Genomic DNA, 19660 nt, shown 5'->3' with positions numbered 1-19660 from the left:
ACTAGGACAAATGAGCCCCCAAAGGGCTGACACCACAAAAGAACGTGTCCTTCAAATCAACAGCCTTAGGGGAAGGGGAGGGGGAACAACCACGGCTGACCCAACAGGGCAGGAACCAGAAGCAGCACCCGCCCCCGTACCCCATGCCCCAGAATAGCTACACTCACCAAGTCCAGAAGAAGGTGGAAGAACGACTCCGGAAGAATCCACGGAAGGAGGTACCACGGCAGGAGGTACCACTGGAGAAAGTACCACAGCAGGTGACACAATGGCTGGAGGCACCATGGCAGGCAGTATCACAGCAGGCGGGTACCACGGTGGGGATCACCACTGCAGGGACAGAAACTTCACCACCACCGGTGGCGTGGGACGCATGCGCCATAAGGCCCCCCCCCCCTCCTGGCCCTAGCTGGGGAGGGAACGCGGGAGCCCCCCTGGGAGCACTCCCTGCATTCTCTAGGGGCAGAGTAAACAGCTGCAGCAAGAGGTGCTGCAGCAGCTGAAGCAGCAGTGCTGGCAGCAGGGGCAGGCAAGGGAGGAGGAGGGGGCAGGGGCTGTAAGAAAAAGCAGGGGCCTGAACACCAGAAGCCTCGGTAGAGGCGGCGCTGTCCCCAGCAGTGGGAAAAAGCAGGGGGGAGAGTGGAGGAGGCAAAGCCTGCGCAGCAGCAAGGCTACCAGGGTCCATAGTCAGGGCAGGAGTCGGGGGGACCACCGACTCTGTAGAGGAGCCGGAACTGACATGTGCTCCCATTGCAGCCGCAGCGGAGGAATGAGAGCTTCCCGGTAAGGCAGGAGACGCCGAGCTCATCTGCGGCTGCGCAGAAGCAGCGGCGGCCGGGATACGTGACCGGGAGTGAGGTGAGGGGGAAGGGGAGCTGGGGCTAAGACGAGCAGGGGGGCGGGACTGGCAAGAGGACCGCCGGCCTTCCGTCACAGTCACTACAGGCGCCGGCATAACAGGAGGGGAAGAAAGCTCTGCTAACAAGCGAGCCAGCCATCCCTCACCCTCCTGCGCCACCCGGGCCCGAATCTGGGCATTAATATCCATCCGACTGGCAGTCAGGGGATCCAAAACTCCGGGTCCTGGGCAGATTGGAGGGGGGAAGGGAGCGCAGGGCTTATAAACCCCCAGGGAGAAGCCATAAAAGCCCAGGAAAAGAGGGCTATCTGAGAGGGCTCCTTCTCCCCCCCTTTGGGACCTACCACCTGCTGTAACCAGGCAGACTCTAGGGGAGGGTGACCCACTCTCTTTCTCTGTTAACCTCTACCGGCTTTCCAGTCAGGGGGCAAGCTAGTTTTGCACAGCTTTCCCCTCCAGAAGCAAAGATGTGGGCCTTCCTGTGTCTTGTCTTGTCTGAAGCAGAACTGTGTGTATGTGTCTCATGAAGCAGTGCTGTGTGTGTGTCTCATGAAGCAGAACTGTGTGTGTGTCTCATGAAGCAGAAATGTGTGTGTCTTATGAAGCAGAACTGTGTCTGTGTCTCATGAAGCAGTGCCAGGGCCGGATCATCATTGGTGCTAGTGGAACACCTGCTCCGGGCCCCGTGCCCGCAGGGGCCCCGTCACATTTGGTACATCCCTGCGGGCTGCTCAGTAGCTGATCGGGGGGGGGGGGGGGACTGTTTTAAAGTGGCCGCAGAGTAGCCCGTGGCCACTTTAAAACAGTGACCAGCGGCGGCTCCTGTGGGCCCAGACTCCTCCTGCTTTTTCTATTTTTCATATTTCCTTACCTGGCCACGCTCGGCAGGCTCAGGTAATGCGTTGGGTCTTGTGGGCTGTGACGAATGACGTCTTCTGCGGCTCCTCTGCACGGCGTCAGGGACGTCACTCATCATTTTCTGCAGCCGCTACAGGGCACCGTTTTCTTCATTACACCTGCCGCCGTGCAGAGGAGCCGCAGGAGACGTCACTCGTCACAGCCCACAAGACCCGACGCATCACCCGAGCGCGGCCAGGTAAGGAAATATGAAAAATAGAAAAAGCAGGAGGAGGGGGGAGCAATGAGCAAGGGAGGATTATGAGTGAGGGAGGATGATGAGGCAGAGGGGGGTAATGATTGGCAGGGGGTAATGATGAGCAAGGGGGGGTAATGATGAGCAAGGGGGGGTAATGATGAGCAAGGGGAGGGTAATGATGAGAAGGGGGGGGGTAATGATGAGCAGGGGGGGTAATGATGAGCAGGGGGGGAATGATGAGCAGGGGGGGAATGATGAGCAGGGGGGGTGGAACGATGAGCAGGGGGAATGATGAGCAGTGGGGGGGGGGGGAATGATGAGCAGGGGTGGAATGATGAGCAGGGGGGAATGATGAGCAGTGGGGGGGGGGGGGAAATGATGAGCAGGGGGGAAATGATGAGCAGGGGGGAATGATGAGCGGGGGGGGAATGATGAGCGGAGGGGAATGATGAGCGGGGGAGGAATGATGAGCGGGGGTGGAATGATGAGCAGGGGGGAGAATGATGAGCAGTGGGGGGAATGATGAGCAGTGGGGGGGAATGATGAGCAGGGGGGGGATGATGAGCAGTTTGGGGGAATGATGAGCAGGGGAGAAATGATGAGCAGTGGGGGGGGGGGGGGGGGAAATGATGAGCAGGGGGGAAATGATGAGCAGGGGGGAATGATGAGCAGGGGCAGAATGATGAGCGGGGGGAATGATGAGCGGGGGGAATGATGAGCGGGGGGGAATGATGAGCAGGGGCAGAATGATGAGCGGGGAGAATGATGAGCGGGGGGGAATGATGAGCGGGGGGGAATGATGAGCGGGGGGGGGGGATGATGAGCTGGGGGGGAATGATGAGCGGGGGGGGGAATGATGAGTGGGGGTGGAATGATGAGCAGGGGGGGATGATGAGCAGGGGGATGATGAGCTGGGGGGGATGATGAGCAGGGGGGAATGATGAGCAGGGGGGAATGATAAGCAGGGGGGAGAATGATAAGCAGGGGGGAGAATGATGAGCAGTGGGGGGAATGATGAGCAGTGTGGGGGGGGAATGATGAGCAGGGGGGAATGATGAGCGGGGGGGAATGATGAGCAGGGGGGAATGATGAGCAGGGGGGAATGATGAGCAGGGGGGAATGATGAGCAGGGGGGAATGATGAGCAGGGGGGAATGATGAGCGGGGGGGAATGATGAGCGGGGGGGGGGGAATGATGAGCAGCGGGGGGGAATGATGAGCAGCGGGGGGGAATGATGAGCGGGAGGAGGAATGATGAGCGGGGGGAATGATGAGCGGGGGGGAATGATGAGCGGGGGGAATGATGAGCGGGGAGGAATGATGAGCAGGGGTGGAATGATGAGCGGGGGGTAATGATGAGCAGGGGGGGAATGATGAGCAGGGGGGGAATGATGAGCAGCGGGGGGAATGATGAGCGGGAGGAGGAATGATGAGCGGGGGGGGAATGATGAGCGGGGGGGAATGATGAGCGGTAGGAATGATGAGCAGGGGTGGAATGATGAGCGGGGGGGATGATGAGCAGGGGGGGATGATGAGCAGGGGGGGATGATGAGCAGGGGGGGAGGAATGATGAGCAGTGGGGGGGGGGATGATGAGCAGTGGGGGGGGGATGATGAGCAGGGGGAAATGATGAGCAGGGGGGAGAATGTTGAGCAGGGAGGAATGATGAGCAGGGGCGTTGATGAACAGGGGAAAACATGGGAAAGGAGGGGGGGTAAATATGGCACAGGGGCTGATAAAAGGGGGAGGAAGGGGGGGGGGGCAAATTGAGGTTCAAGGGAATCAAAGTTGGGGGGAATGATGAGCAGTGGGGGGGGAATGATGAGCAGTGGGGGGGGGGGATGATGATCAGTGGGGGGGGGGGGATGATGAGCAGGGGGGGGGGGGATGATGAGCAGGGTGAAATGATGAGCAGGGGGGAGAATGTTGAGCAGGGAGGAATGATGAGCAGGGGGGGATGATGAACAGGGGAAAACATGGGAAAGAAGGGGGGGTAAATATGGCACAGGGGCTGATAAAAGGGGGAGGAAGGGGGGGGGGCAAATTGAGGTTCAAGGGAATCAAAGTTGGGGGGATGATGAGGCATATAGTTCAGAGCTATAGTCATTTATTTTTTCCCCTCAAATTTTCCTGTGAAAATGAGGGTATGTGTTATATGCCAGTGCGTGTTATATGCAGATAAATACTGTAATTTCCCCCCCCCCCCCCCCCCCCCCCACCCCACCTCACATTCAGCAGGACATCCCTGTGTCCTGAAAGATCATTTCGGGACACAGGGATGTCCAGGTTAGGCTGGGTTCACACTACGTTTTGTCCCATACGGGAGCGCATACGGCAGGGGGGAGCTAAAAGCTCGCGCTCCCGTATGTGACCGTATGCGCTCCCGTATGTCATTCATTTCAATGAGCCGACCGGAGTGAAACGATTTTTTCAGGTTCTCCGGTGGGCTGGAAAAGGAGGATACAGTCCTAGGAAAGAGTCTCCAGCCCACCGGAGAACCTGAAAGCTGAACTAATTTATTCAGGCTGAAGTCATCAACTGCCGAGCCGTGAAGTTCGTGACGAATCGAAATACTGTAAATTCGCTCATCTCTACTTAGCTGCTGTATGTTCCACAGGAAGTAGCAGATATTACTGTGGTCAGACTGGAAAGAACTTCACAACTTCCTCTGGAGCATACAGCAGCTGTAAAGATATAGAAGTAATTTAGACATCTGGATAGCTTTCTGGCTATATGGACTAAGGTATAGTAGCACTACCACTGGTGGCCACTTGGTTCAGTAATAATTGATGATGGGCTATGCTGGCAATATTTCCAGGCAAACACAACAGACTCTCAGGATAGGCCATCCATCGCTGAGGGGGTGCTGACACCTGGCACCCCATTAGCTGTTCGGCACAGCTGCGACACCCACACTACACAGTAAACAGGGAGAAGCAGTACCAGAAGCACTTCACTCCATTTACTGTGTAGTAGCTGGGCCTGGTTACTGCAGCTCAGCTCCCATACCCCTATATCCCTTGATAAAGCTGCAGGCCTGGTGAAACCTGTTGGGGGATTTGTACTCTTGTTGTACTCTAACTACTACATTAGCAGGCTGCAGCTGCAATGAGGCATCTGTACTATGACTAAGGATAGACTAGGAGAATAAGGCGGTTTAACACTTTATTGAACATTTTATCACTGCTGAGGGATAGTCCCCTGTATGTTGTTGTTAAACACATTTAGAATTTATTTTTTTAAATATATATATGAGTTGAGGAGACTGGGATGAGTTTATTGTCCGTAATAATTCGCTATATAGGAGGGACCACACATAAGTATAAACTATGGCTAATGTTATCTGAGGTTACGCGAATTGAAGAACTCCACTTAAAGGGGTACTCCGCCCCTAGACATCTTATCCCCTATCCAGGGAGCCCCGCAAACTAGGCTGTGGCACCCCAGACATCCGATTCACAGTGCGAACTTTGCTCCGTGCCGGATGACTGGCAATGCGGGGTGAAGGCTCGTGACGTCACAGTCACGCCCCGATCTTGACGTCACGGCAACATCTCCTCAATGCAAGTCTATGGGAGGGGGTGTGACAGTCTATCGGAGGGGGCATGGGAGCACGAGCCTCCGGTGCTGCACCTGACACTCTAAACGAACGCCGGGTGCAGCAGGAAGATTGCAGGGGGCCCCAGCGGCAGGACCCCCGCGATCAGACATCTCATCCCTTATCCTTTGGATAGGGGATAAGATGTTTAGGGGCAGAGTATCCCTTTAATTCTAGGGGTATAAACCAACATCAAATTCTGGTCCATGGTGGTCCCTGGTGATCAGGTTAGGTTGTATGAGCCAAGGAATTATTGTACCACTGTGATAAGTATGGAATCGGTGCAGCACAAGAGAAGTCCTGGAGACAGGTTTGGGAGGATGTAATAAGGGAAAGATGAACGTTGCAGGTCATTGGCCATTGAAGTGTTGGATTTACTGGACCAAAACTTCACTACAGCTTGAGTATAAAAACCCTTAAAAGATATCCTTGGCTTTATTCTGTCCACAGGTGGTGCCAACATCTTTCACAAGCAACAAATACACTCGTGATTGAAATAGACCCCATTGCCTAAGCCAATACTTGTTTTACAGTGGGATCAAAAGTTTAGGCACCCCAGGTAAAAAATGTTAAAGAAGCCAAGGAAAGATGGAAAAATCTCCAAAAGGCATCAAATTAAAGGGGTTCTCCCTTGTTTATACTGTTTTTTGTTATTATGTTTGTGTGTTATGTGTGTATAAGTATGTATATATGTATTTTCTTACCTTTTGTGAAGATCTGGAAGCTGGACCCTTTTTCTCCCAGCGGCTTGCTGTGTAACCTCGGCCTCCGCCATGTTGTGTTCGGTAAGTGGGATATGGGGGGGTGTGTTCTTGCTTCTGTCCTTCCTATCTTCTGACGTCCGAGGCGAATCTTTTCTTCCTGTTTCTTTCGTGGCTCAGCGACGAATCTGTGGCCTCTTCCAGCGCATGCGCAGGTAGTTTTTTTTTTTTTTTACCAATAATTTTTTTTTGTCTAATTGATAAACTGTCTGCGCTTGCGCGAAGCTACACTATTAGCGTAAACTTAACATACGCTACGCTGTTAGCGTACCACTTGCGTAATCGCGTATGCGCAGACAGTTTGTCAATTAGACAAAAAAAAACGTTATTGGTAAAAAAAAAAAAAAGAAACTACCTGTGCATGCGCCGGAAGAGGCCGCAGATTCGTCGCTGAGCCACGGAGGAAACAGGAAGAAAACATTTGCCTCGGACGTCAGAAGATAGGAAGGACAGAAGCAAGAACACACCCCCCGACATCCCACTTACCGAACACAACATGGCGGAGGCCGAGGTACACAGCAAGCCACTGGAAGAAAAAGGGGCCAGCTTCCGGATCTTCACAAAAGGTAAGAAAATACATATATACATAATCACAACACACATAAAAAAACACATACTTATACACACATAACACGCAAACATAATAACAAAAAACAGTATAAACAAGGGAGAACCCCTTTAAAGATTAGACATTCTTATAATAATATGTCAACAAAAGTTAGATTTTATTTCCATCATTTACACTTTAAAAATAACAGAAAACAAAAAAATGGCATCTGCAAAAGTTTGGGCACCCTGCAGAGTTAATATCTTGTACTGCCCCCTTTGGCAAGTATCACAGCTTGTAAACGCATTTTGTAGTCAGCCAAGAGTCTTTCAATTCTTGTTTGAGGTATCTTTGCCCATTCTTCCTTACAAAAGTCTTCCAGTTCTTTGAGATTTCTGGGCTGTCTGTCACGCACTGCTCTTTTAAATCTATCCATAGATTTTCAATTATGTTGAGGTCAGGAGATTGTGAAGGCCATGGCAAAACCTACAGTTTACGCCTCTTGATGTAATCTCCTGTGGATTTCGAGGTGTGTTTAGGATCATTGTCCATTTGTAGAAGCCATCCTCTCTTTAACTTCAGCTTTTTCACAGATAGCATCAAGTTAGCATCCAAAATTTGCTGAAATTTTATTAAATCCATTATTCCTTCTACTCGTGAGATGTTCCCTGTGCCACTGGCTGCAATACAACCCCAAAGCATGATTGAATCCACCCCATGCTTAACAGTTGGACAGAGGTTCTTTTCATTAAATTCTGTTACCCTTCTTCTCCAAATGTACATTTGCTCATTCCGGCCAAAAAGTTCAATTTTAACCTAATCAGTTCACAGATCTTGTTTCCAAAATACACCAGGCTTGTCTATATATTAATTTTTGTGGTGAGGACATAGAAGAGCTTTTTTTCTGATGACTCTTCCATGAAGACCATATTTGTACAAGTATCTCTTTATAGTGGAATAGTGTACCACAACTCCAGTGTCTGCCAGATCTTTCTGGAGGGATTGTGCAGTCAAACGTGGGGTTTGAATTGTTTTTCTCACAATCCTGCGGGCTGTTCTGTCTGATATTTTTCTTGGTCTTCCAGATCTTGCTTTAACTTCCACTGTCCCTGATGACTGCCATTTCTTAATTACATTCCGAACAGAGGAAATTGATATCTGAAAACGTTTTGCCATCTTCTTCTAGCCCTCTCCAGCTTTGTGAGTATCAACTATTTTCAGTTTCAGATTTCTAGACAACTGCTTAGAAGAACCCATGGTGCTGATTGTTGGGGCAAGGTCAGATGAGTCTGGGCATTTAAAACCTTTGAGATTGACATCACCTTGTCTTCCCAGATGATGGTTGAGAACAATCCAGGACACTGGCAGGTCTCAGCTTTGCAAAGGGGGCAGTGCATGCTATACATTCTGCAGGGTGCCCAAACTTTTGCAGATGCCATTTTTTTGTTTTCTGTTATTTTGAAAGTGTAAATGATGGAAATAAAATCTAAATTTTGTTGACATATAAGAATGTCTTATCTGTAATTTGATGCCTTTTGGAGATTTTTCCATCTTTCCTTCTTTATGCACATGAATACAAATTTTTACCTGGGGTGCCCAAACTTTTGATCCCCACTGTATACAATTCAATGTGATGAAGCCAAAGATCATTCAGGAGAGAAGTGATAAGGGCTGGAGAGTGAGCCATCAGGCAGTTCTTCTGATGCAGAACAGAGAGGCCTGCAATATTTGTGAAAATGTGCAGGCTGTTCAATAAAAACAATGCAAAATTTGAAATAGATTTTTGAAACACCAAAATAAATCCAATACAGTACTAAAATATACACTCAAAGGTGTCCATGGTCTTTATTATATAATATTCTATGGGACTATCCTAAATTATTGCAGTATAAGCACTGGACACTACACAACATACAGGGCCGACATTTCCTATATTCAACTTTGCTGTGTAGACTGGGACAAAACCAGCAGAGTTATTTCATTATCACTAAAGAATGAAACATTTATCCGGTAAACTTTGATAAGGCAGAACAGTAACAGTATACACTATATACACACTTAACTCTCCATTAATTCTCGTTCAATGAATCTGCCATTAGTCACACACACCCTGCTTTACTGTCTGTACATTTTGGACCTCCAAAATATCCGCCCCGAGGCATAAAAAAAAAAATATATATATATATATACACAATTATATCCAACAAATGAAACTAAAATTTAATGAAAGACACTCCTGTAAAACACAAACCTACACAGAAAAATACTTATGTTAGTCAAATAATAAATATACAGTATTCAAGTACAAAGGATTCTGGGTATAGTGGCTAAATGATGACTTTTTTGGGGGATGATTTATGATGTGTGTTCCATAGGAGGAATGTATGTATAACTGGAAGTGATTTAATAATAAAAAATAAAAAAATATGCTACTTTTAATTTTTTTTACATGTTAATGTGATGCCAACAAAGGGATAAAATAATAATAATACAAAATAATAATAATCACGTATAACTTTTGAGAAGCATTTTTAGCCCTCTCGGTCACTGGCACATGTAGCAACACTTCAGACCTGATATCTACAACTGATCACCTGATGCCAAGATAACATATTTATCTATTCTCCAAATTGTTCTTTATATTATAAAAATAGCTGTGTTCAAAAAGTTGATTTCTTTTTGTTTTTTCATAAAAAAAAAAAATAATATTCTCTCTGTCTTTTCTAGGTCATTCTTTCCAGGAATATTTGCGAACCAGAAAGCTAAAGTCTTAAAAAGTCTCTGTCTTTCTCTTAAAGGTTCTAGATTTTTTTCTCTAAAAAAAAACATTCCCGATGGTTCTTTAACTTGTTTTCGGAAAGCATCCGTCAATCTGGATTTCTGCCGGCCAGCCACTATATCGGTTATTGCCATCGGAGTGGATGATCTGTAAAAGACAAAAAAAAAAAAAAAAACTTAAGTCACTGAAACTTTCAATGCAAAGCCTAGAAAAAAAAAAAGTATTCACACCCTTCAAAATACTTATGCTTTATCAACAGGAATCACCATGGATTTATTTTGGCTTTTTAGGCCGCGATCAACAGTAATTCACTGTTCAAATGTAAATGAGCCTTTGGCTGTCCGAGCATGTTGGAGGTTGTAGGTTTGTAGGTTGAACAGGGTCGCCCTTTTAGGAGCGAGTGCTCCGCCAAGACATAAGGCCATTATTTCAGCATCAACTATAGGGTGAGTTATATCATGTTATCGAGTTTCGTGCTCGGTATGCTGGGGGTTGTAGTTTTGCAACAGCTGGAGGCACACTGGTTGGGAAACAATGCTTTACAGGGTCGCCCTTTTAGAAGCGAGTGCTCCAAGACCTCAGGCCATTATTTCAGCATCAACTATAGGGAGAGTTACCGTATTTTTCGCCGTATAAGACGCACTTTTTCTTCCCCAAAACTGGGGGGAAAAAGTCGGTGCGTCTTATACGGCGAATACACCCCTATCGCGGCGGTCCCTGCGGCCATCAACGGCCGGGACCCGCGGCTAATACAGGACATCACCGATCGCGGTGATGTCCTGTATTAACCCTTCAGACGCGGCGATCAAAGCTGACTGCCGTGTCTGAAGGGAAAGTGACACTAACCCGGCTGTTCAGTTGGGCTGTTCGGGACCGCCGCGATTTCACCGCGGCGGTCCCGAACAGCCCGACTGAATAGCCGGGTTAGTGCTTACAGGACACCGGTAGGGACCTTACCTGCCTCCTCGGTGTCTTCTCCGTTCAGGGATCCCCTGTATGGCCGGCGCTCTCCTTCCTCGTCATCACGTCGTCGCGTACGTGCGTCGGCGTGCGTAACGTCGTGATGGCGGCGGCGGAGAGTGAGGATACCCGGCCGGCAGCAGAGACGTTCCGGAGCGACGGGGACACGGTGACAGTGATGGAGCGACATCCGGGGCAGCGGTATCGGGTCCGGAGCGGCGGGAACACGTGAGTAATACCTCCTATGCAGTGGTCTTCAATCTGCAGACCTCCAGATGTTGCAAAACTAAAACTCCCAGCATGCCCGGACAGCCAACGGCTGTCGGGGCATGCTGGGAGTTGTAGTTTTGCAACATCTGGAGGTCCGCAGGTTGAAGACCACTATTGGGTTCAAAATCTTTATTTTTTTAGATTATGCACCTATAAATTAGGTAAGTCTTATATGCCGGTGCGTCCTATAGGACGAAAAATACGGTATATCAGGTCTGCTCATTCGAGTCTCACCAGACATGATGGGGGTTGTAGTTTAGCAACAGCTGGAGAGCCATAGGTTGAGGAACACTGATCTTGACAAATTCCCGAGCCCATGGCGCAAAGTTCTATGTTAACGTATGTGTTGAAATAATTTTCTTTTTTCCAAGTTACCTTTTCTCTTTCGATATTTTCAGGGACTGTGCCACCTTTAACCGCCAGGAACACCCACTGTGAGCGGAATTTTAGATTTCTAATTTCTTTACTGCCGAGCCCCTCAAAAACCTTCTTGGCCTCCTCGCTTAACCTGCAAATACAGAGAAAATCTAATAAACTCCTTGCTGCAGATCATCCTTAACGTGCGACTGTGATAGCCTGGGGGAGTAGGGTATATGGGGTGTAGCTGTGCGGTGACTAAAGGGTGTCTGGTTAACCCTTTCTATTCGTGATGCCAGGGTGAGGGCTCCTCTGTAATGCTTGTCCTATTGCCACCCTTCCCAAGAGCGATAGGGAGGTATAGAATAATTGAATGTCCACAACCGGAGAGTTTGCTGAAAACAGTCGGAAACTTTACTGAAGATTTTATGCAAGCTTTATAACCGGAACAGTCTCTATACATGTAAAGTCTCTTAGAGATTGACAGTGGTTGGGACCTTAAGCGTTTTAGAGTCCGTAGACTGATATGCGCTGTTCCACTGGATTTAAAGGATTTAGTTGCGGTCCAGTAGTCACGCTAGCTTTTGCGGGGATTAGTTTAGAACTCACGGTTTAGTTTAGGCTGAGGCCGGTAGGTTTTCTGGCCTAGCGTGTCTTTGTAAGTTGCGCAGATCCGTCCTGCTAGTCCGGCATCCACAAGAGCAGCAACCCAAGAGAGCGATAATCGGCTACAGCTCCCTTATATGGGCAGGGGCTGGACTAGTGCTAATTGGTCCAATACTTCTGTCAATGACCTTTACATACAGTTATGGGTAAACATGTGACCCAAGGACCTCCAAAGGTCCTCTAACATTCCATAGAGGAATTAACATAGTCACATGACCGAAGGTCCTGCGACGCTAACAAGGTAAGCATACTATACATTATATTAAATATACACATTATTAAATATCTACATATAAACGTTATAAAATTAGAAAAGAAGAGAGGCGACTAGGGGCTGTCCCACCTGGGGGACCTTACCTGAGCGTAGTAACTCTGACTTTGGGGACCACCATCCAAGGTACGGTATGCAATACGGTACCGGGACACCACACGACCTAACGATAGTGTCTCATGTACCCCCAGCTACAGCATGTACCCACTTCCTGCTACAGAAACTTCTAGAGGAAGTTTGTCTAATAACGATAATATCACAGAGAGCCCAATGAGGGACATTTTTTTTGGGGGGGGTGAAGGACATGTTTTTTTTCCTCCCCTTAAAGGGGTACTCTGGCCCCAAGACATCTTATCCCCTATCCAAAAGGATAGGGCATAAGATGTCTGATCGCGGGGGTCCCGCCACTGGGGACCCCCACAATCTAGCATGCAGCACCCACCTGTAAGCACTGCACGAAGCGCTGGAGGCTCTCAGTGTTATGCCTCCCGACCACGGGGACAGAGTATGGCGATGTCACGACTCCGCCCCTGTGTGACGTCACGCCCCGCCCCCTCAATGCAAGTCTATGGGAGGGGGCGTGACGGCCGTCACGCCCCCTCCCATAGATTGCATTGAAAAATAATGTTATCTTTGTACAGACATTTTTTTTTCTAATTGTACTATTTTGGGGTACATGTGACCTTTGGGGTACATGTACACCCCCAGCCTTTATTTTTTTATAATTTTTTAGTTTTCTACCTTGATATTGCTCTGTATTTTCTGATCAGTCAGATTCACAGACCCCCAGCAGGCGAGACATCATCTGAAGCCATACAGGGGAGAACTTCTGCCCTTGCTCTGCTACACACAGCCCAGAGCGGTTCAGTGTGAGATGAGCTATGATTGGTTAAGGCTGCACACACACCCTCAACATTTCCTGATTTTGGACTTCTGCCAGGCCAGCAGGAGTCCAAAGTCTGTGCAAGAGATGGGGGGGGACAAGAAGTTGTTTTTTAAACAAAGTACATTAGAAAGATTTTTTTATTTACCATAAGGAGCGCAATAGCAAAAATTTGTTTTAAAGTCTACCAAGAATCTAACCACCTAGATGATGTGAAATTCTGCTCAGAAAATACATAGTGTGAACGGGCCCTTATTGCTTCTCCCCTACAGAATCCTGATACATGTTGCCTGCACTAATTCACTGCAACAAAAGAGATATTTGTGCCGCTGATCCCACAGGGTAAGATACCATCGTAACAAGCACCAAGCTTTGAGAAGTATTCAGCCTATAAAAATTTCTGCAGTTCCTGTAGGTATACAAGAATGTTCCCATTCACTGACAGCAAGCGGCGAATTGGATTATCCAGGTGGATTATCCGGGATTAAAAGAAACAGAGAGGATTTCTTTTTTAATTTTTTTAAACAGTGCCACCTCTGTCCTCAGGTTGTGTACAGTATGGCAGCTCAGTTCTATTGACGTGAATGGAGCCAAGTTGTAATACCACACACAACCTGAGGACAGGGGTGGTGCTGTTTTTGAAAAAAAACAAAACAAAAATAATAATAAAATAAAATACAGCTCTGTTTTTCAATTCCTAAATTGTCCTTTGTATTGATCCGCCTTCTAGGATGCTCTCTAGTTCTCCACAATTCTTTAAAAATAACAATGATTTTCCTTACTTAGTAACCGCGTCGTCAAAACTGGCAATAAGGATGATGGAGCCGCTGGGGATCTTATTGATAAACTCGACCATTGGCTTTGAGTGCTCTGAAAAAGAAGAAAAAATGCAATAATCCCTAAGAATTATGCATCATAGCAGTGTTCTGCAACCTGTGAATACCCAGCTGTTGCAAAACTACAACTCCCAGCATGCCCTCACAGCCTTCGGCTGTGAGGGCATGCTGGGAGTTGTAGTTTTGCAACAGCTGGAGAACCATAACTGGGCCAAGGTGGACGTCCCTTTTGTAAAATTCAAATTTTTTTGAATGGTTGTAGTAACGTCTTCTAACCACTAGGTGTCACTGTACAGACACTATATCTAATCTGTGGGAGCCCAAACATAAGTATAAATGACAGAATGACAGCACAATAGAAGGCGGAGGAGTGATTTACACCCAGAGGATGAAGCTCGTACCTCCCTCGTACATGTCAAAGGACTGGGTGTCCGTGACCTTCATGGTCTCACCTGTAAGGAAACAAAAGAATTCTTAAAGTAAGAAAGTAATGAAATACACCAGTATTATACGCATCAAGTCATAGCAATTTGCATCTGTAGTAAAGGCTCTGCCCCAGATACTCCTTTAAGTCTCTTCCCAAGGTGCCTCCTCACATTTTAGTCCAGGTGTCTCCTTTAGTCCCTGCCACAGGTGTCCCCCCCCCCCCCCCCGTTGGTCCCTACCCCAGGTGTCCCCCCTCCCCTGTAGGTCTCTGCCCCAGGTGTCCCCCCCCCCCCCCGTTGGTCCCTGCCCCAGGTGTGTCCCCCCCCCCCTGTTGGTCCCTGCCCCAGGTGTGTCCCCCCCCCCCCTGTTGGTCCCTGCCCCAGGTGTGTCCCCCCCCCTGTTGGTCCCTGCCCCAGGTGTGTCCCCCCCCCTGTTGGTCCCTGCCCCAGGTGTGTCCCCCCCCCTGTTGGTCCCTGCCCCAGGTGTGTCCCCCCCCCTGTTGGTCCCTGCCCCAGGTGTGTCCCCCCCCCCCTGTTGGTCCCTGCCCCAGGTGTCCCCCCCCCCCCTGTTGGTCCCTGCCCCAGGTGTGTCCCCCCCCCCCCCCCCCTGTTGGTCCCTGCCCCAGGTGTGTCCCCCCCCTGTTGGTCCCTGCCCCAGGTGTGTCCCCCCCCTGTTGGTCCCTGCCCCAGGTGTGTCCCCCCCCCTGTTGGTCCCTGCCCCAGGTGTACCCCCCCCCCCCCGTTAGCCCCTGCCCCAGGTGTCCCCCCCCCTGTTGGTCCCTGCCCCAGGTGTCGTCCCCCCCCCCCAAGGTGTCCCCCGTTAGTCCCTGTCCAAGGTGTCCCCCGTTAGTCCCTGTCCAAGGTGTCCCCCGTTAGTCCCTGTCCAAGGTGTCCCCTTTAAGTCACTGAACAAGATGTCCTCTTTAGTCTATGTCCAAGGTGTCCCTTTTAGTTCCTTTTCCAGTTGCCCCCTTTAGTCCCTGTACCGGTTTCCCCTTTAGTCCCTGCCCTGGGTCCCCTACCTTATTGCCTGCCTGGGTGCCCCATTTAGTCTCTGAACAAGGAGCTCCTTTAGTCCTTTGCTCAGCTGCAACTTAAAGCCCTTGCCCCAGGTTACTGCAACTTCTATTTAAAAATCTTAACACTTCCTGTACTTACCAGTTGCTGTATGCTCCACAGGAAGTTCTTTTCTTTTTGCATTTATTTTCTGTCTGACCACAGTGCTCTCTGCTGACACCTCTGTCCATGTCAGGAAAACTGTCCAGAGCAGGATAGGTTTGCTATGGGGATTTGCTCCTACTCTGGACAGTTCCTAAAATGGACAGAGGTGTCAGTAGAGAGCACTGTGGTCAGACAGAAAGGAAATTCAAAGAGAAAAGGACTTCCTGTGGAGCATACAGCAGCTGATAAGTACTGGAGGGGTTAAGATCGTTTCTATATCGTTTTTGCACTTTAGTTTTTAACTCCTCCCCTTCTAAAAATCATAACGCTTTCAATTTTGCACCTACAGACTGTAATGACATCAACCATTTAATAACAAAATCTACTGCAAGACCCCAAAAATATATTTGTGGGGTAAAATAAAAATAAACACCATTTTGTAACTTTGGGGGACTTCCTTTTCTACACAGTGCAATTTTCGGTAAAAATGACACCTTATTTTATTCTGTAGGTCCATACGGTTACAAGGATACTACATTTATTTTATTTTATGTAGATTTTATTTTATTTCACTACTTTAAAAAAAATTTTTAACTACATGCCCCAAAATTAGTATGTTTAAAATTAACTTTTTTACTTTTCTTTACTATGTGAGGGCTCATTTTTTACGCCATGGACTGTGTGGTTTCGCTAACCTTAAATTTTAATAGTTCATATGCGCGTGGCGGTACGACATATGATTATTTTGATTTTTTATTACATAATTTTATTTAAAATAATTGGAAAAAGGGATTCAAACCTTTAATAGGGAAGGGGTTAATTCACTTTTATTCACTCACTTTTACAATTTTACACTTTATTCTATCTTCTGATTGCATACATTGATCATTGCTATGCCATAGTATAGCATAAATCTGTGTTATCGGCACTCTGCTGCTCTAGCCTGCATAGCAGGCTAGGAGCAGTAGAAGACCAATCGTATGGCGAGGAGGAAGGTAAGGGCCCTCCCGCCATCCACTCAGCTGATTGGGACCCGCGATGTCGCCGCGGATGTCCCGATCAGCTCCACTGAGCTACTGGCACCGTTAACCCCGCATTTTAGACACTGCAATGAACTTTGATCGCGGTGTCTATAGGGTTAATGCCAGGCATCGGCCCGATCGCTGGTGACCTGCATTAGCCGTGGGTCCTGGCTGCCCGTAGCAACCAGGACCCACTGGATTTAACCCGTTCTCCACTCGTCAGAACGGTTTAAACTCCGTTACTGGGACCAGGGCGTACAGGTACGCCCTCGATCCTTCATTCCCAGGACGTACCTGTACGCCCTGTGTCCTGGACAGGTTAATACATGTGCAACATATATGTTTTTTTCTGAACTTTATTTAAATTGGGTCGGCAATGACGGGAGAACCAGAGTAGTTGCACTAAAGGGAAATTAAGGCAAAGGCTAGAGGGGCTATTAGAAGCACTAAAGGGGGCACTTGGTAAGAAAGGACCACCTGAATGTAAAAGTTCACAAAATATGGAGATGCTAAAAGCTCTGTGGGCTATGGTTTAGTGACTTTTCATTTTAGACTGTATTGCATGATGACATCTTTACACCAGCAGGACGACAACTTACGATTGACTACACCGATGTTCATTCCTCTTCTCCCGTTTTTCTTAGTTCCACCTAATAATCTGAAAGAAAATAAGAGTCATTAATCCCTATCCCGGTGGGGCTGGAATGACAATCACTATACACTCAGGTTATGGCATGGATAAGACTAAACAGGATACTGGTGAACCCCCAAAATGTTAGGATTATAAGGAGGATTGTACCCAGACTAAAACCCATAAAAGAAAAACGTTAAAGAGCAGAAGGAAGAGAAGGAAAATGAGGGGCGTTATTATTTAGGTAGCCTTTTTTGTGTCTGCTGTATATGGGAATGCACTTAAAGGGGTAAGTCGCTGCTCAGCTTTTGGAACAGACTGTTCTGGACGCTGGAGCCGGGAGCTCATGAGGACATAATCCCGCCCCCTCATGGCGTCACACCCCGCCCCCTCAATGCAAGTCTATGGGAGGGGGCGTGACAGATGTCACGCCCCCTCCCATAGACTTGCATTGAGGGGGCTGGGCGGGGCGTAATTTCGTGAGGGGGCGGGGCTATGACGTCACAAGGTCCCGGCGCCGGCTCCAGCGTTCGGAACAGTTTGTACCAAATACTGAGCAGCAGAGTACCCCTTTAAGTGTAATTCAGTGAGAATGGGTCATTGGAGTTCATGTTACACTATTTAGGGGGAGAATTCATGTTATGGTACCCCATATTGAAATATTTTGGTTAGTCTGAGGTTCCATTGGCATTTGGAACTGGCGCTCCTGGTGGTTGGAGGTAAAAGTTGCATGTACCTGTAGTCTCATTGCTGTATGGCTGGGGGTTTGGGTATAATGTTGTTGGTCATGGAGGTTTGGGAGGTGATCTGTGAAGGGGGGGGGGGGGGGGTTCGGTAGTACCCTACCGAACCATACAACTCTTCACCCCTTAAGGACCAGGGGTTTTCGGTTTTTGCACTTAAATTTTTTCCTCCTTATCTGTAAACAATCATAACTCTCAATTTTGCACCTAAAAATCCATATGATGGCTTATTTTTTGCACCACCAATTCTACTTTGTAATGAGTAGAATCAGTAATTATACCCAAAAATCTACGACGAAACGGAAAAAAAAAAAAAATCATCGTGCGACAAAATTGAAGAAAAAACACCATTTTGTTACTTTTGGGGGCTTCCGTTTCTACGCAGTACATTTTACGGTAAAAATGACACCTTCTCTTTATTCTGTAGGTCCATACGATTAAAATGATCCCCTACTTATATAGGTTTGATTTTGTCGTCCTTCTGGAAAAAATCTAAAAACTACATGCAGGAAACTTTTTACGTTTAAAATTGTCATCTGCTGACCCCTATAACTTTTTGATTAACGATAATTTTTTATAATTTGGACATTTCTGCACGAGGCGATACCACATATGATTATTTAAATTTTTATTTACACTTTTTTTTTATTATGGGAAAAGGGGGGAGATTCTTACTTCTATTAGGGGAGGGGTTAAATGATCTTTATTAACTTTTCTTTTTTTTTTTTTTTTGCAATGTTAAAACTCCCATAGGGGGCTATAACACTGCGAACACTGATCTTTTACATTGATCATTGTTATCCTATAGGATAACATTGATCGATGATTCTACCGCTTGACTGCTCATGCCTGGATCTCAGGCACTAAGCAGTTATTCGCCGATCGGAACACACAGGAGGAAGGTAGGGGACCTCCTTATGTTGGGACGCCGCGGCTGTTCGGGACGCCGCGGCCCACTGAGCAAGCCGGGGGTAGTTTACCTTCACTTTAGACGCAGTGATCAACTTTGCATCATAGAAAGGGAGCAGACTCGGTGTACAGGTTTGCCCAGTGTCCTTAACGGGTTAAGTCATGTATTACAACCTGTTTTGGATGGGCCCAGCTATTATATTAACTCCAAAGCCTACAGTCTGATCCTGATGTTAGTGCTGTCATATGATACTAGGATACAGAATCAATGGCCCTTATTTACTAAGGCTCCTTTCACACACCGTTTTCGTCCGGTAGGTGACGTCCGTTAGGAAGATAGAGGGAGAAAAATTTGTGCACAACACGTCTTTTTCTCCCGCTAACTTCGGCCGCATTAACAGGACCTATAAAGGACGTTAGAGGAATCCCATTCAAGTGAATGGGATCCTCTTTTCCCGTTATAACTCCCGTTATGCTCCATTACAATAAAAGACCTTAATGGCAGCTAGGGATAGACCGATATCGTTTTTTTAGGGCCGATACCGATAATCGGTGGAGGTTAGGGCCGATAGCCGATAACTTATACCGGAATATCGGTATAAGTTATCGGCTATTTATCCCCCCCGCGACAACACTGCAGATCATTGATTTAAAGCGGGCGCTTTAAATCAATGCACTGCAGTGGCTTTTGCGGTGCCATAGACCGCCGCCGCCACCCGCTACTCTCCCCCTGCCTGTCCGGGGGTCCTGAGTCCTATCACCGCCACCCCCGCACCGCTCCCCCCACCGCTGCACTGCTCCCCCCACCGATACGCGCCCCCTACTGCCGCGCCGCGTCGCACCCCCCACCGCTCCGGTTCCATTGCCTCCCCCATCCCCGGTTTTAT

The 19660-nt window shown here is 47.9% G+C and overlaps 1 protein-coding gene across 1 annotated transcript in view; it reads right to left on the bottom strand.

Annotated features, from left to right (window-relative positions):
- Positions 1-8701: 8701 nt before the first annotated feature.
- The window catches only part of FAM3B (FAM3 metabolism regulating signaling molecule B), a 57069-nt gene continuing 46110 nt past the window's right edge, over positions 8702-19660 (bottom strand). Inside the window, exons 4-8 of the mRNA XM_056560910.1 lie at positions 17090-17148; positions 14284-14334; positions 13829-13916; positions 11245-11377; positions 8702-9786 (exon numbers count right to left, since the gene is read on the bottom strand). Of these exons, the coding sequence (XP_056416885.1) occupies positions 9703-9786; positions 11245-11377; positions 13829-13916; positions 14284-14334; positions 17090-17148 (415 nt within the window). The 3' untranslated portion in view covers positions 8702-9702. The remainder of the gene's footprint in view (positions 9787-11244; positions 11378-13828; positions 13917-14283; positions 14335-17089; positions 17149-19660) is intronic.

The sequence above is a fragment of the Hyla sarda genome, chromosome 2, assembly GCF_029499605.1.
Source record: "Hyla sarda isolate aHylSar1 chromosome 2, aHylSar1.hap1, whole genome shotgun sequence".
Classification (NCBI taxonomy): domain Eukaryota; kingdom Metazoa; phylum Chordata; class Amphibia; order Anura; family Hylidae; genus Hyla; species Hyla sarda.
Note: the sequence above shows the minus strand (reverse complement) of the source record. Positions and strands in the feature narration are given on the sequence as shown.